Below are 17,627 nucleotides of genomic sequence, written 5' to 3' on the forward strand. Positions count from 1 at the left end.
TCTCTCTCTCTCTCTCTCTCTCTCCCCCAGCTACCCTGGGTGGTCTGATGAAGCCCCTCTCAGAATTGTGTTCTCAAATGCATAAAATAAGACACCTAGAATCACAAAGGAAACAAGTGATATTGAGATACAGTTATCAAAAGATTAAAGAAATAAGTTCAGGGACCTCTAGGTTAAGAAGTTCTGAAGTAAATGAAGCCCCTTTGGTTTTCCCCTGAAGTTTCAGTGGGGCCCCTAGACTGGCTGGGTCAAAGCTGTCCTAAGGCCTGAGAGCCAGGGATCTCTGCTACCTCAAGGGCAGAGGACTGGGGACAAGGAGCCAGGAGCATGATCTGACTTCCATCTTTAGTGACCAGATACTCCCCACTCCTTCTCCTCCTTCCCGGCTCTCCAGCACCAAGGTAAGACTGGAACAAATATGCTAATGCATGCTGGCAGAGATGATTAAACCACCATGACATATATTTTTCCCCCTCAGAAATTTGCCACAGATTGTCTGAGGCAATCTGGGCCTGCTTTTGTATTAAAATATATGGTAACACTCCAGCTGAAGCATCCTTTAATTATGAAATGACAATGGAAATCTGATTTTTAAAAAAATGCATGTGGCATCCACATGAATACCAAGGAAATTCATTATACTCTATGCTATTTGAGCATGGAGCACCATGGGAGAAGGCAAGGGGCTCAGGTGAATTTAAATAAGAGTTCTCACGCAAGAGAGATGGAGCAGCACATCCTCTCTCTCCCTCTCTTCCTCCCTCCCTCCCCTCTCTCTCTCTCTCTCTCTCTCCCTCCCTCCTCTCTCTCTCTCTCTCTCTCTCTCCCTCTCCTCTCTCTCCCTCCCTCCCTTTCTCCCCCTCCCTCTCTCCTTCTCTCTCTCTCTCTCCCTCAGTTTCTGCAAGTGAAAAAGAAAGGGATGTGATTGGGAGCAGAGGACCACAGACAGAGGTGGAGAGAAACTCAGAGGCCATCTGACCCAACTTCCGACACTTTACACATGGGGAAACTGAGGCCTGCTTGTTTAGAGCTAGAAGAGACTACAGAAGCCATTTTGCCAATGAGGAAATCGAAGCCCAGAGAGGCTTCATCTGAAGTTTCACAGATAGCAAGAAGCAGAAGTGAGATTCAAACTCAGGTCATGATAATAATAGCTAACATTTATATGGCGCTTTAAGGTTAACACATGACTAGTTTTCAGCATTGATTTCCACAAGATTTTGAATTACAAATTTTCTCCCCATTTCTACCCTCCCCCCCACTCCAAGATGGCGTATATTCTGGTTGCCCTGTTCCCCAGTCAGCCCTCCGTTCTGTCACCCCACTCCCCTCTCATCCCCTTTTCCCTTCCTTTCTTGTAGGGCTAGATAAATGTCTACACCCCATTGCCTGTGTATCTTATTTTCTAGTTGCATGCAAAAACTTTTTTTTTTGTTTTTGAACATCTGTTTTTAAAACTTTGAGTTCCAAATTCTCTCCCCTCTTCCCTAAGAAGTCAAGCAATTCAACATGTGCCACGTGTGTATCATTATGTATAACCCTTTCACAATACTCATGTTGTGAAAGACTAACTATATTTTGTTCCTTCCCAACCCATCCCCCTTTATTGAATTTTCTCCCTTGACCCTGTCCCCTTTAGAAAGTGTTTGGTTTTGATTACCTCCACCCCCATCTGCCCTCCCCTCCATTATCCCCCCCTTTTTTATCTTCTTCCCTCTTCTTTCCTGTGGGGTAAGATACCCAATTGAGTATGTATGGTATTCCCTCCTCAGGCCAAATTTGATGAGAGCAAGATTCACTCATTCCCCCCTCACCTGCCCTCTCCCCTCCTCCCACAGAACTGCTTCCTCTTGCCACCTTTATGCAAGACAATCCACCCCATTCTATCTCTCCCTATCTCCCTCTCTCAGTATGTTCCTCTCTCATCCCTTAATTTGATTTTATTTCTTTTAGATATCTTCCCTTCATCTTCAACTCACCCTGTGTCAGCTCTCTCTCTCTGTATGTATATATATATACATATATATGTATATATATATATACACACATACATATATACATGCATACACACTCACATATACATATATATGAATAAAGATATATATATATGCATGCATATTCCCTTCAGCTACCCTAATACTGAGGTCTCATGAATCATACACATCATCTTTCCATGTAGGAATGTAAACAAAACAGTTCACCTTTAGTAAGTCCCTTGCGATTTCTTTTTCTTGTTCTTTTTCTTGATTACCTTTTCATGCTTCTCTTGATTCTTGTGTTTGAAAGTCAAATTTTCTATTCAGCTCTGGTCTTTTCACTGAGAAAGCTTGAAAGTCCTCTATTTTATTAAAAGTCCATATTTTGCCTTGGAGCATGATACTCAGTTTTGCTGGGTAGGTGATTCTTGGTTTTAATCCTAGCTCCATTGACCTCTGGAATATTGTATTCCAAGCCCTTCAATATCTTAATGGAGAAGCTGCTAGATCTTGGATTATTCTGATTATGTTTCCACAATACTCAAATTGTTTCTTTCTGGCTGCTTGCAATATTTTCTCCTTGATCTGGGAGCTCTGGAATTTGGCGACAATATTCTGAGGAGATTACTTTTTGGGATCTATTTGAGGAGGCGATTGGTGGATTCTTTCAATTTCTATTTTGCCCTGTGGCTCTAGAATATCAGGACAGTTCTCCTTGATAATTTCTTGAAAGATGATATCTAGGCTCTTTTTTTGATCATGGCTTTCAGGTAATCCAACAATTTTTAAATTCTCTCTCCTGGATCTATTTTCCAGGTCAGTGGTTTTTCCCAATGAGATATTTCACATTGCTTCCATTTTTTCATTCCTTTGGTTCTGTTTTATAATATCTTGATTTCTCATCAAGTCACTAGTTTCCACTTGCTCCAGTCTAATTTTTAAGGTAGCATTTTCTTCAGTGGTCTTTTGCACCTCCTTTTCCATTTGGCTAATTCTGCCTTTCAAGGCATTCTTCTCCTCATTAGCTTTTTGGAGCTCTTTTGCCATTTGAGTTAGTCTATTTTTTAAGGTGTTGTTTTCTTCAGTATATTTTTCAGTATCTTTTTGGGTCTCCTTTAGCAAGTCATTGACTTGTTTTTCATGGTTTTCTTGCATCCTTCTCATTTCTCTTCCCAATTTTTCCTCTACTTCTCTAACTTGCTTTTTCAAATCCTTTTTGAGCTCTTCCATGGCCTGAGACCAGTTCATGTTTTTCTTGGAGGCTTTTGTTGTAGGCTCTTTGACTTTGTTGACTTCTTCTGGCTGTATGTTTTGGTCTTCTTTGTCACCAAAGAAAGATTCCAGAGTCTGAGACTGAATCTGGGTGTGTTTTCGCTGCCTGGCCATATTCCCAGCCAACTAACTTGACCTTTGAGTTTTTCAGCTGGGTATGACTGCTTGTAGAGTTAAGAGAACTATGTTCCAAGCCTGGGGGGAATGCACCAGCTCTGCCACACCAGCACTCCTCCTTCCCCAAGAACCCCCAACCCGGACTGGACTTAGATCTTCAGCAGGCTCTTCACTCCTGCTCTGATGTGCTACTTAATTCCTCCCACCAGGTGGGCCTGGGGCCGGAAGCAACTGCAGCTGTAGTTCTGTAGCTGCCCCACCTCCGCTGCCCCCGGGGCTGGAAGCCGAACCGCGAACTCCTTCCACTCCCGCAGTTTTTCCCACTAACCTTCTCCGCAGTCTTTGGTGTTTGTGGGTTGAGAAGTCTGGTAACTGCTGCAGCTCATTGATTCAGGGCACTAAGGCCCGCTCCACCTGGCTCCTGGTCTGGTTGGTCCGCACCGCCCACGCTGGGCTCTGCTCCGCTCCGCTCCGCTCCCAGCTCCGTGCGGGATAGACCTCACCCAGAGACCATCCAGGCTGTCCTGGGCTGTAGCCCCGCTTCCCTCTGCTATTTCATGGGTTCTGCAGTTCTAGAATTGGTTCAGAGCCATTTTGTATAGGTTTTTGGAGGGGCTCGGCAGGGAGCTCACACTAGTCCCTGCTTTCCAGCCGCGATCTTGGCTCTGCCCCCAAAGAGCCTATATGATTTTAAAAAAATTGATCCAAAAAAACCCATTAAGGTAAGTGCTGCTATGATCTCCATTTCACAGATGAGGTAACTGATGCTGAAATGGGATAAGCGACTTGACTAGGGTCACTCAGCTGGTATGTGTCTGACGCAGGATTCGAACTCAGGCCTTCTTGACTCCAAGTCCAGTGTTCTATCCGCCGTGCCAAAGCTTTGAATAATTACAAGAACATTCCAAAGACAAAAATTAAATGGGCTTTTCCCTCAAGAAACTTACACTCTAGGATGGGGGAGGGGAGGGGATGTGATTTTCTTAGGCTCATAAGATCCCAGAGCTAAAGCCGGAAGGAACGGTTGAGGTCATCTAGCTCACTTCCTCTATTTCAGAGATGAGGAAACTGAGGCCCGGTAGCAGAAAAGGCCGAGACAACTCATAATGGTCCAAGAAAGAATGTGCCTCAATGAAATCACAAGGCTGTTTGGGGAAGGCGGAGCCGGGTGGGGATCAGGAAAGGCTAAAGTGGAAGCCGGGACATGGAACACAAGGTGGGAAGAGGGTGGGAGGTGCCCTGCTGGCTGGGGGCTAGATGGCTCTGAAGCCTCCTCAGGGGCGGGTCTGCACTCACTACCCCAGCAGGACAGCCCAGCCTCAGGGCAGAATTCCAGAGCTCCCTGCCGCTTCCTCCCATTCTGCTCCCACTTTTCCATCCACCCTGCCCCGAGTACCGGCCACGTTCCTGCAGAGCTTGGACTCTTTCTCTTCCCACCTCCAGGGTGACAGTAGGCATTTAACAAATGCTTATTGAATTGAATTAAATTGGATTGGATTTGAACCCAGACCCCTGGTGGCTCGGCCCTCCATTCCTTCCACTAAACCACGCTGTCCTCTGAGGCCAAGACTGTGTCCCGCCTAGTGCTGCCTCTCTGACCTCCGATCTTCCTTTCTCAAATTGTCTGCCTTTACTTGACACTTGGGAATCAAAACCACAGACATTGCTAACTAGGGACTACACCAGTGCCCAGGAAAGCCAAGTGCCAATTTTGTGGAGTTAGAGTCAGGGGAGAGGAGATGAAGAACGTGCATGCGTGCACATGCACACACACACATGCGCGCGCACACACATATTCAGTGCACACAAGTGACTCCTTGTTTTTCTGGTGACCAGGGAGCTAGCCTTGACAAGCCTAAATGACCTGACGGCCCAAGTCAATCCATCAGCTTCTCAGTCAATAAACATTAACTAATAGAAAGCTGGCAGGGAATAATGTCCTCATTTGTTTCTGAGAATGGTGCCAACGCACGTGTGATCGGAGCGCTTCGGCACAGAAACATTAACACCGTCTGCTGGCTTCTTTTCATCCCAAGGAGCTGAATGGCTAGAAGCAAGATCACCGACCTCAGGCAGGATGGGACCCTAGAGGACCCAGGATCATAGACTTAGGCCAGAGCCCACCATGTCCAACCCCCTTATTTTACAAAGGAGGAAACTGAGTTCCAGAGAAGCAGAAGAGGTGGGATTTAAACCCAGGTCTTCAGACCCAGAGCCAACATACTTTCCACCTTACCATGAAACCTCCTTTATGTTTATTTTGTTTTATATAATAGGTGGTGCAGTGGAGAGAGTGCCTGGCCCGGAATCAGGAGGACCTGAGTTCAAATCTAGTGGCGGACACTTGCCAGCTGTGTGACCTTGGGCAAGTCACTTAACCCTGCTTGCCTCAGCTTCCTCATCTGTAAAGTGAGCTGGAGAAGGAAACGGCAAACTGCTACAGTATTTTTGCCAAGAAAACTTGCCAAATGGGGTCATGAAGAGTCAGACACGACTGAAATGACTCAGTGACAATGACAACATGTAAAGCCCCATTTTCCCCACCAAGGAGAGGAGCTATTTCTAAGTGCTTCAACAGAGCAGAATGGTAGTCACCCATTTTGGCACTCGGAGCCACATTAGATCAGATGAGTCTGTAAATGAATTTCACTCCTGTTGATGCACATTGGAGGTAATTTTATTTCAGTTTAAAGACAGAAGAAGAAGAGGCTTCCCCTCAGCAGGCATCTAATCAGCCACCTCCCCAGAAGGAAAGTGAGGCGAAGACATAGGAAGGGACTTGTTCTCGATCACACAGATGGCAGGTGGTAGATAGGATTTCAGTTCCATTCCTTTGCCTCCGAATACAATGTTTTTCCCATCTTCTTCCCCCGTCAGTACAATCTTCCTCATCTTGAGAAGTCATAGGGTATAGAGGATAAGGGAACAGATTTGGAGTCAAATATCTCGACTCTGCTTTGCCCCTGGTGGCCCCCAACCTGGAATTCCCTGCCTCCTCATCTCTGCCCCTTATAATTCTTTTTTGCCTTCATAATTCTGCTTAAGTACTACTTTCTCCATGGAGCTTCTCCTGACTCCACCCAAATACTAGTGCCTTCCTCTAAAAAACAAACGAAAGCCCCAAATGAGTTTGAAGTATTTCCATATAGACCTCCACATGGGCATGTGAAGGCAGGGGCTGTTTCATTCATAGCAGATCCTTAATAAATACTTACTCATGGCTACCTAGTCTCCATGTGACCTTGGTTCAATTATTCCCCCTCCCTGGGCATCTCTCTGTCCTGGCTAACATGAGAAGTCTGGACTAGACCATTCAAATTTTCACAGCAAAGAACTGGGTGTCATAGGTCAGGGAGAAAGAAGAAACACAGGTGATCATTTGCATTCTGGGTTTCCTATTCACACTCTGGTCCTCAAATTGACTTTCAAAGCAAATTCACCCATTCCTTTTAAAATTCTCTGTGGCTATTGCATCCAGGCATCTTCAAGAAATGAAAATCATTTAAGACAACAAAGCAGGTCATTACTGAAGATTTGGGGAAAACCCTGCCTGAAAGTGCATGTAATTACCATAATTAGGAAATAGAGCCCAAAGAGGCACCTTGCACAGCTACTGTTGTATTATTTTTTAGCATTAGGAAAGTATTTCATTTGGCAAAATACTTTATAATCACGTATTAGCTGATCCCTAAAACGTGCCTGAAAAGTAGTTCTACTATTTATAGCGTGGATGGCAGTGGAAGAAAAGTTTCAAATTCCACTGGTTTCCCCCTCTCAGCCACACACAACCACCTTGATCTATTAAGTTCATCAGTCCATATGATCACAGAGCTGGAAGGGACTCTTGAGGTCATTTTGTCTAACACACTGCCTGGAGCAAGAGTCCTTTTCTACAACACTCCTGACAAGTTTTTCTGAACCTTGAATGGCTCCAGTGATGGGTAACTCATTACGCTCATTACTCAGCCATTTGAGGAAGTTAGCTGATTTTTGTTTTTCACCTTTACTTTCTTGGTGCTTAGAATGCATAATACTGCTTATAAATGTTGAACCTTAAATCTTCACCAATAAAGCTTTGTAGAGGAGTGTGTGTGTGTGTGTGTGTGTGTGTGTGTGTGTGTACTTGAGGACTTAGAAGGTCACATGTGGCCTCGAGGCTGCAGGTTCCCCACACTCCTGACTAACCCAAATTTCTCATTTGGTAAATGAGGAAACAGAAGCCAGAGAGGCTAGTGGCTTGCCCCAAATCACACAGGTATTAAGTAACAGACCCAGCCTTATCTCTTTAGGTGAACTCAACCATTCTTGTCTCTCCATATCAATAATCAAGCTTCCATGTGTCCCATATTGACTCCTGAGTCTCCTTGATGGGGTAGCTTCAGAGAACCCCATTCATACTGGAAGAGGGACCCCCTCTGGACCATCCCTGATAAAAGGTCATGCAGCCTCTGTTCCAATACTCCTAGACCAGGGAAGCTGACCAAAATGCCACATTTCTAGAAAGGTTTAATGGTTAGGGAGACTTCCATCAAGCCAGAGTCTGCCTTACCAATTATCCCGTATTGTTCCCTGTTTTGTCCTCTGGGGCCAAGAGGAACAAGTGTGACCTATCTTCTCCATGCCAGTCTGAAATATTCTCCAGCCTCAACAAGCTCCAGTTCCTTCAACTGACCCTTTCCTAGCACAGTCTCTAGGCCTCTTTTTAGAGTGGTTACCTCCTATGAACAAGTTACACATTGCTCACCTTCCTAGATGACTTTGAGGATTTTATGTTTATTCATTTAAAGCTTCTCTTTTCCCCTAGGGTACAGTTGGATCATTTCTCAAATTAATCCCAACCCACAGATGGGAAAACATTTCGTTTACCTATGGAATAAGACAGACTTGACCAAAGTGACGACATCTCGACTGGCGTTGTACCCAGCACAGACAATGGCGACGTGGATCGTCTAGGGAGAAGAAGAGAATAAAATGATTTAGACAGAATGAAGGACTTTTCCCAGTGCCTCATCACTCAAGAGAATGATAAATTGCCACCACTCATTCTGGGGGTCATTAGAAAACATGGGGCACAGTTTGCAGCTGTTTATGCCGGCTCGAGACAGTTTTATTAAAACCATTTTAATTGGGTTATGGCACCATCATCATTTGGAAGCCATTACAATCCTTCTAAATTACATTTTATGTATACCAGGGACAATGTTGATTAGCTACAACAGGCTAGCAGAAAGTCACTTGCCCACATGCCTGGAGCCAAAAGCAATTGACAAGAGGACAGTGGTAATGAATATCCACTGGGACAGAAGATTCACTGTTAACCAGATCCATTAGACAGCAGAATGGGTGTCTGGCAGGGGATCATCTTCCTGATGAATGCAAAAAATAGAGTCTAATCTGTGTCAGATGAAAGAAGGATGGATCACAGTGTAAAAAAAAAAAGAAAGAGAAATTGACCCTATGACTCGGCCAAGTCATCTCCAGATTATGATGTATTTATAGTCGAAAGAGACCTCAACATTGTCTAGTCCAGGGGTGCAGGAAAAGAATCAGAGGACATACTGGACAGATCCTCAATGGGACACTTGTAGAAAGGCATGGAGAAGAACAGTCCAGGGTGGGATGGTATGGAGGAGCTTGGAACTATACCAAAATGAGACCTTCCTCATCCCCACAACTGTCCGTGCCCTGTTCCTTTAGCTACCTTGCATTTATTCATGAGCTTTTATTTATTCTTTTTATCATAATTCTGCATATATTTGTATATGAACTACTTGTCTCCTCTATTAGAATGGAAGCTCCATGAGGGCAGGCTGCCTAGAACAGCACCTGTTTCATATTAAGTGCTTAATACCTAATAGCTAACATTTATGCAGCATTTACTGTGTGCCAGGCTGTGCTAAGCCCTTAACCATTATTATCTCATTTGTTCCTCATAACAACCTGAGAGGTGGGTGCCATTATTAACCCTAGTTTGCAGATGAGGACACTGAGGCAAACAGAAGCTAAGTGATTTCCTCCAGCTAGTAACTGAGTCTGGATTTGAACTCAGATCTTCCTGACTTCAGGTCCAGAGTTTTAACTACAGTACCACCTAGCTGCCCCCTTAACTGTTTACTAAATACCTGAAAATACACACATACATATGTACATACATACACACATACATGTACACACATATACATGTATACATATATGTGTATGTATATGTGTATTTATATAGAGATATTATATACACATATATACACATATTTATATATACATCTATATACATATTTATACACATACATATACACAAATACACACACACACACACACACATATATATATACATATATACATATATATATACATATATATATATATATATATATATATATATATATATATATATATATATCCTCTAATACCCCAAAAGATAGAATGTAAAAATTCTTTTTTTTTTTTTTTTGGTATTTATGTCACTAGCATCTAGCACAATGTCTGGCACCCAATAAGCACCCTTGCTATGGCTTGCTTATTGTCTTAATGATTGAGAGCACCTAACAGGAAGTCATGGATCTGCTGAGGTTCCAAAATGGAAGCCTGAGACTCCCTAACCTTGCATAATGTCTACAACTGTGCTTTGGCGGAGATATTTGAAACCAAGTGGAATATTGACCATTTAGGTAACAGGCTGGATGACTAAGTGTTCAACAGCAGGGGACTCTGCCAAGATGATGATGCGGAACAGGAAAAAAAGGTGTGTGCCAAGGGCAATCCTTGCACATAACAACAATTCAAATATGAAGCTTCAGATATTGCCAACGTTGCCTTGGTTCCAGCCTTAAGGAACATGTTAAATGAGCATGTTAACTACTGACATGAGAGTGTGCATTTTTAAACACTTTACACCATTCCCCCAATCTCTTTAGTTTCATCCAATACACCTGCTCCTATGAATACATTCATCAAAGAATGGCATACTGATAGGGCCCTGCTACCCCAGCAAATGAAACCATTTTAGTCAATTAAGTTAGTCAGGGAGGCAGTGCCATCTTGTGGGTTCCTGAAAAAGTCAGGGTGACCCAGAATTCCTTGGCTAAGTCCTGATGTGACTATTTACTTCCTGTGTGGACTTGGATAGTATACTTTTCCTCTCTGGCACTCAGTTTCCTCATCCCTTGATGAGCATCAATCTGTCTTTCTAACACTAAATCCTACAAGTGAGTCTAGGAGAAGGAGAATTAACCTTGCCAAGTTCAGTGTCTAGGGTACAAGTTCTGGCAATCATTATGGAGTCATGAATTAAAGACCTTCTCTCAGGATTCTCAGGGGTCATCCAGCTTACTGCCCTTACTTTACAGATGAAGCTCAACATGGTTAAATTTAAATTCAAGGTCATACCAACTACATTGGTACTGGAGCCTGGGGTTGTCATCAATGGACAAGGATATCTCCAGTGTGACTGACTGTCTTTCAACAGCTGTTTTTTTTTACAGAGGCAGCAGAATGCAAAGGACATCAGCAACAGTCTTGAAAACTGACATACTGGCTTTGGACTCAGAGGACCTGGATTCAAATTCTGCCTCTGATACTTCCTGTGGGACTTGGCACAAGTCACAGCAACTCCCTGGGTCTCATTTTTATCATTTGTAAAATGAGAGTGTTGGGCTTAATGACTTTTGTGGTCTCTTCCAGCTCTAGAGCTATGATACTATGAAGACATCTACATGGGCTACACTTTCCTCTTCTGTAAAACGAAAGGCTTGGACTAGATGGTCTCTATGCTCTCTTCCTGCTCTAGGTCTTAATTTTCTTTTATAACCCCTCAATGGACTTCTCAGGTGAGAGTATGCATTTGACTTATCTCGGTAGGTCTTCTCCTTCCCTTCTCCCTCATTAGACTTTAAGCTCCATGAGGGCAGGAATGTCAGATCATAGATTTAGAGATGGAAGGAACTTTGGAGGCCATACAAGTACAAGCTGTGTTACAGATGAGAGACTGAGGACCAGAGAGGACCAGTATCGGATCATAGATTTTGAGCCAAAAGGGATCATAAAGGCTGAAGTCCAAGCCCTGAATGTTATAGGTGGGGCCACTGTCACACAGAAAAGTCAAATTGCTTGCCCAGACAGTGTCAGAGATAGGATTCAAATTCATGACTTCCTGATCATTGCATAACTCTGCCCCTCTTAGTGTATCCCTCACTGTATCTCTTCCAGTTCTGAGCACAATCCTCTGCACAGAGTAGGGATGTAACCAATACATATCTGCTGTAGTTAAAGAAAAGCAAGTGCCATCCCAATGGTTACTTTGGAGGTGTCAGGGTTTCTGAAGCCTCCTGTGATAATTCTGCCTCTAACACCTCTGGAGACCTCATCACAGCTCAGACAAGAGCCAGCGGAGGTCATCCTCTTCAAGGAACTCCTGTACTGCTGAGATTACAATTGCTTATCTCCCCAGGCTTCTATAAGACAAGAAAGGAGGCTTAATGGAAGAAGAATAATTCTCTCAAGGCCAGCTCCTTGAGGACATAGAAAAATCTTGTGGACTCCCTAGAAATTATATCCTAGAATTCTTTACTTTTTCTTATTTATAACTTAGGCATTCTTCCTCTCTGCTAATATTTCTGACGATAAGCAGTCTTACAAGGTCATAGATTTAATCTGGAAACCATCTCCTTTCAATCCCATTTTATAGATCAAGAAACTGAGGATAAAAGTGGATGAGTGACACATGGCTGGCCATGTTTCCGAGGCAGGAATTGATCCTCTGTCCCAACTCGAATTCCACTACATCATACTTTCTCTTTCCCAAAGCAGCCACCTCCCAAAATCCACAGAACATTTTTCTGACTCAGGGAAAAAGAGGTACTTTACAATATGAAATTATGTGATAAATGTGATAAAAATAGTTACCCTCTGATCTGGCAATTCTACTGCTAGGCCCATACTCTAAGGAACAAATAACAAAAAAAGAAAGGCCTCTATCTACCTAAATATTTATAGCATCACTTTTTATACAGTAACAAAGAAGCAGGAAAAAAGTTGATGTCTATCAATGGCATGAGGAATAGGCTAAACAAATTGTGGTATACAAATGTGAGGGAATTTCACTGTTGTACGAAATGATGAGTATGATGAAATAGAAAAGCATAAGAAGACATAAACTGATGCAAAGTGAAGGAAGCAGAACCAAGACAACAACATTCAAAATGATCACACTGATGTAAAAAGAAAGGACAATAACAAAACAATTAAAACTGAATATTATGAAATTATAACAACCACGCTTGACCCTAAGGAAGAGACATGAGAAGGGACCAATCTCTCCTTCTTTGCGGAGGTAAGAGACGAGGGGTGTGGGATACTGCATATAATGTCAGGTTTTTTTGATGTGTTGTTTAATTTTGATCAATTTGCCCCCTCTTTAAAAACAGTGCCATAAAGGATGATTTCCTTGAAGGGGGAGAAGAGAGGGATACACGGGAACACAGATGTTATTTTTTTTTAAAAAAAGGATACCAATAAAATATTTTTTAAAGAGGCAATTTGTCCCTTCAAAGGAGGGGAAAAGCTACCCAAATCACTCTGTTCTGAGGACTAAATTCCCAGCCACATGTATCTACTGAGATCAGAAATGGATTGAAAATCCAGATAGTTGGGTTCCAGTTCTGGCTGAATTACCAGTGGGCTGTATGAACCCTAACATTACACTTAATTTCTGAGCAAGCTTCAGTTTTCTCAGATGTTAAATGAGAGGGTTAGGTCAAAAGATTTTATGACACATGAATCTGTGGTATCTTTAACAAATTTAAACCCTGGGTGAGGGAGTGGTGTGGGGGTAGGGAAAAAAAAAACAATAAAAGCTTTATGAAGCACTTTAATCAAGAGCACATTTCCCCCTCACAATCCTAAAAGGCAGATGGTGAGAATATTTTGTCCTCTAATTCTACAAGATGAAGATCCCAACCTTGGAAGGGTTAAGTGTCTTGCCCAATACTAAAATATTGGAGGTATAACTCAGGATTACAGGATAATATTCTAAGAGCTGAAAAAGACATCTAATCCAAATTCTTCATTTTACAGGTGAGGAAACTGAGGTACAGTGATCTTCAGAGACATAGTGAAGGTCATATCAAGGTGATAGTTGGGATTTGATTCCAAGTTCTTCTGATTCCAAATCCAGCATCCTTCCTACTAAATCTCACTGCTACTTAAATTCCAAGCCTGTTCTCCTGATTCCAAGTCATCCATCACTTTCTATCAACACATTTTCCTAATGACAGCGAATGTACAACAAGGATATGATTATATCACTATGGAGAACTCATGGTGTGAGAACTCCCTTTACCGATGGAGATCCCAACTTAGACATGACTTGGCAGATAATTCTTAGGGTTACTCATTGAGGGCACTGGGAATGTTTGATCTTGGAGTAGAGGAGACTCAGGAATCGCTTGATAGCTGCCTTCAAGCATTTGAAAGGCTTGTATGGGAAAGAAAGAGACTTGGTCCTTTTGGCCCAAGATGGAAGAACCCAGAAGAATGGGTAGAAATGCAAAGAAGCCAATTTAGGCTTGATGTTAATGAACACTTCCTACCAATTAGAGTTGTCCCAAACTAGAAAGGACATCAAGAGATGGTAGGCTCTCTCTCCTTAGAAATCTTCAAGCACTTATCTGATAGGTTATGCTAGAGATTCCTCTCGGGTATAAGTTGGGCAAGATGGTTGCTGAGATCCCTTCCAACTTTCAAATTCTGACAGTTATCTTAGAGGAATAGTGAGGTTAAGTAACTTGCCCAAGGTCACAAAGGATCAGAAGCTAAGGATCAGAACCCAGATCTCTCTCACTTCACGTCCTTCAGGCCCTCCATTGTGCCTCATTGTCCCTAACAGCTCCCTAACACCAGCTGCATATAGCAGTTGGGGGATAACATAAGCAGGAAGCAAAACCTACTCTATTACTGAATAACCATGTGAATTCCTTGAAGAAAGAGGAAAAAATTCAACAAGCTATTCTGTTATAAAAATAGTGTGTGGTTAGTTAGAGGCTTGGGGGACACAGTGAGTGTTTGCCTGCTTTATATTAGCATTGCCTTCAGCATGAGGCCAAGTCCTACTGAGCAAACAAATTTATCGGTAAAAGATATTATAATCTGGAGGCAATTTAAATCAAGTGAACAGCTTTTAAAAGAAGCTAGGGCTTAGGCTAACTAGAGAAATGATTATCCTTCAGACAGGGCATTAGATAACCCCCTTTGGACCATCCAAGCCAGGCTCACCAACTGAGGGCCACTTGCTTATTAAATGCTTGTTGATTGATTGAATATTGATCTTGCAGTAGAGTAGTTGAGGGATGACAAAAGCTTACACTAGGGTGAGGCTTTATGAAGGGAGAGAAGGGAGGCCTGGAAGGTGTCAGGTGGACAATGGGCATCCCAGGTAGCCCATGCTACCTAAGAAGGTATCTATAATTAGCATGACCAGGAAAATGGAAATAAGGAGGAACTATGTAGTAGGGAGGCATAGGCTCTTTGCCATCATCGAGCTTCCCATGGCAGTGGTAATCATATCATTGTGATGGAGAGGAGTCATGAGAGCAGATCTAGGTAGAGATATGGATGGAGACAGGGACAGATGGGAAATGGGCATGGATGGAGAAAGGTAGAGATGGGCAATGGGCATGGATGGAGACAGGGAGAGATGGGAAATGGGCATAGATGGAGACAGGGACAGATGGGAAATGGGCATGGATGGAGAAAGGTAGAGATGGGCAATGGGCATGGATGGAGACAGGGAGAGACGGGAAAGGGGCATAGATGGAGACAGGGAGAGACGGGAAATGGGCATGGATGGAGAAAGGTAGAGATGGGCAATGGGCATGGATGGAGACAGGGAAAGATGGGCAATGGGCATGGATGGAGACAGGGAGAGGCGGGCAATGGGCATGGATGGAGACAGGGAGAGACGGGAAATGGGCATGGATGGAGAAAGGTAGAGATGGGCAATGGGCATGGATGGAGAGCACATTGAGATTTGGGAGCTGCTGGGAGATGAGTTTGATTCCCAGGTTTGACAAAAGTTGCATGATTCCAGGCAAGTCCCTCCACCCTGATGAACCTCAGTTTGGCTGTCTTTAAAAAGTGACTCAGCAGTTGGGGGACAGGAAAGTGTTGTGACAAAAGCACATTGTAAAACTGAGAGCTCAACAGAAATATGGTCTGTCATGGCATCCACCCAAAGTGTAAGCTAAGGATTTGGGCACCAGTTCTGAAACAGGTGAGAAAGTAACATTGGTAAGTTTCCCAAATAACTGGCTCTTATCCCTTTATTCATCATTTTGGAGAGGGACAGAGACAGGGAAGTGGAAAGGTAAAGAGTGGAGAGAACTAATGGTTAATGGAAACCCTCTTGCACCTCGGTGTCCTCATCTGTGAAATGAAGAACTTACACTAAACAATCCCCGTGGTCTTTTTTTGAAACTCTAGGAACCCTTTTTCAAATATAAGACTGACTTCCCCCACCTTCCTAAATGGGGTATATTGAGGCAGTCTTGTAAAGTACGAGGTACTCTCAAGTCAGAGGAGATGGATTCAAATCCTGAGACTTCTTGTGAGACCTCGGTTAACTCCTGTAACTTTCCTGGGGCCTCAGTTTCCTCACCTGTAAGATAAAGGGGTAGAAAGAGATGCACCTTTAAGTTCCATCAGATCTATGGTTATTAGGCTAAGCTCTATGGCTGTAGGACCCTATTACTATTATTTAATATTTTGATGACAGAATCATTTACTGAAACGCCCACTATAACAAGCTGACATTTACATAGAGCCTTAACATTTACAGAGTGCTTGATGGGTACATTATATCATTTCAGTCTCACTGCAACCCTGTGAGGTCGGCATGATGGAAGGAAACTAGGCACAGAGCAGTGTCCTGGGGAGTTCCATTTGTCCCCTGGCACACTATCTCCAGCTAGCTGTACTTTCCAAGTGCTTCTATCTGCTTTGCACAGTTTCCCCTTCTGTTTTGTTGTGTCAGCTGATTTCTACTCCTTTCTTGAAATAAACTTTTTTGTTTTCTTTTAATTACACCCCCGGCTGCCCACATCTTAAGTAGTGCTTTGGGTGGGTGGGAGCCATTATGACTCAGAAACTCTTGGGGTGAGGAGGAAGAATCCCCACAGGGAGAATTCCACTCATCTGGCAGCTTTTCCCCGACACCCACTCTCAAGTGACAGCAAAAGGCTGAGGCTGCTTGCTCTTGGTAGGGGAAGGCAGAGAAATGACAGAGGTTTAGCCCAGCTTCAGGAAGCCATGCCTGAGCACACCACACTACTCCTGCTCTTGGCATTCCAGGCCCTCCTCAATCTGGCTCTCACCTACCTTTCCAACTTCAGCAACAGCTGCTTTTCTACATGAAATCTCTGCTCCTCCCAGGCTGGCTTCTATACTGGTCCCACGACACTGAGTCCCACCCCCAAAAGTTTTGTTCATTCTGTTTTCCCAACAAACCCAAAACATTGTCTTCCTTTCTCTAACTATCCAGATCCTACCATAGTAAGAAGAATACTGGCCCTAAAGTCAGGAGTCTGGAATTCAAATCCTGACTTCCAGCTTTATTAGCTGCACCACTTTGGGCAAATTACATCATCTCTATGAGCCTCAGTTTCTTTATCGGTAAATCGAGGCCAATGTAATTTTTCTCTAGTGAACAACAACATTCTTTTGAGAAGGGAGCTTTCTAAATCTGAAGGCACCATAGGTACCACAGTGACCTAATATTATTAATACCCAGTTTTCAAGGCTCAGCTCAAATTCTACCTTCCCTGATAACTCTGGTGAATTCAATCTAATTCTATTCATCCGTCATTTAACCAGACACAAGTTTATAGTCTGTCACTGTCTCTCTGTCTCTGTATCTGGGCATCTCTCTGTATCTCTGTCTCTCTCTCCCCCTCTCTCTCTTCCTTCCCTCCCTATCTCTCCCTCCTTCCCTACCTCTTGAACTTTTTTTTAATTGTAACTTTTTTAAAGTTATACTCAATCTGAGACATTATCTTATCTCCTTAACCAGCAAAGCCTGGCATCAGGGACCTCTTCTTTCTTCTATTCAAATTCGAATCCTTCCTATTGCTTCTATTTCAAATCCAGTTGCAAACATTGACTGCCTAGCATGTGCAGCGCTCTGAGCGCTGCACAGCGGGGAAAAAAAATGAAAATAAAAAATGCAAAACAGGTCCTGCCCTCAAAGCACTTACATTCCCTCAGGGTCTACATAAC

At 43.2% G+C, this 17,627-nt stretch overlaps 1 protein-coding gene across 1 annotated transcript in view; it reads right to left on the minus strand.

Moving 5' to 3' along the window:
- Positions 1-17,627, minus strand: part of LARGE1 (LARGE xylosyl- and glucuronyltransferase 1) — a 612,831-nt gene that overhangs the window by 301,347 nt on the left and 293,857 nt on the right. Inside the window, exon 4 of the mRNA XM_036759140.1 lies at positions 8,232-8,314. Coding sequence (XP_036615035.1) covers positions 8,232-8,314 — 83 coding nt within the window. The remainder of the gene's footprint in view (positions 1-8,231; positions 8,315-17,627) is intronic.

Source organism: Trichosurus vulpecula, chromosome 5 (assembly GCF_011100635.1).
Source record: "Trichosurus vulpecula isolate mTriVul1 chromosome 5, mTriVul1.pri, whole genome shotgun sequence".
Taxonomy (NCBI): Eukaryota; Metazoa; Chordata; class Mammalia; order Diprotodontia; family Phalangeridae; genus Trichosurus; species Trichosurus vulpecula.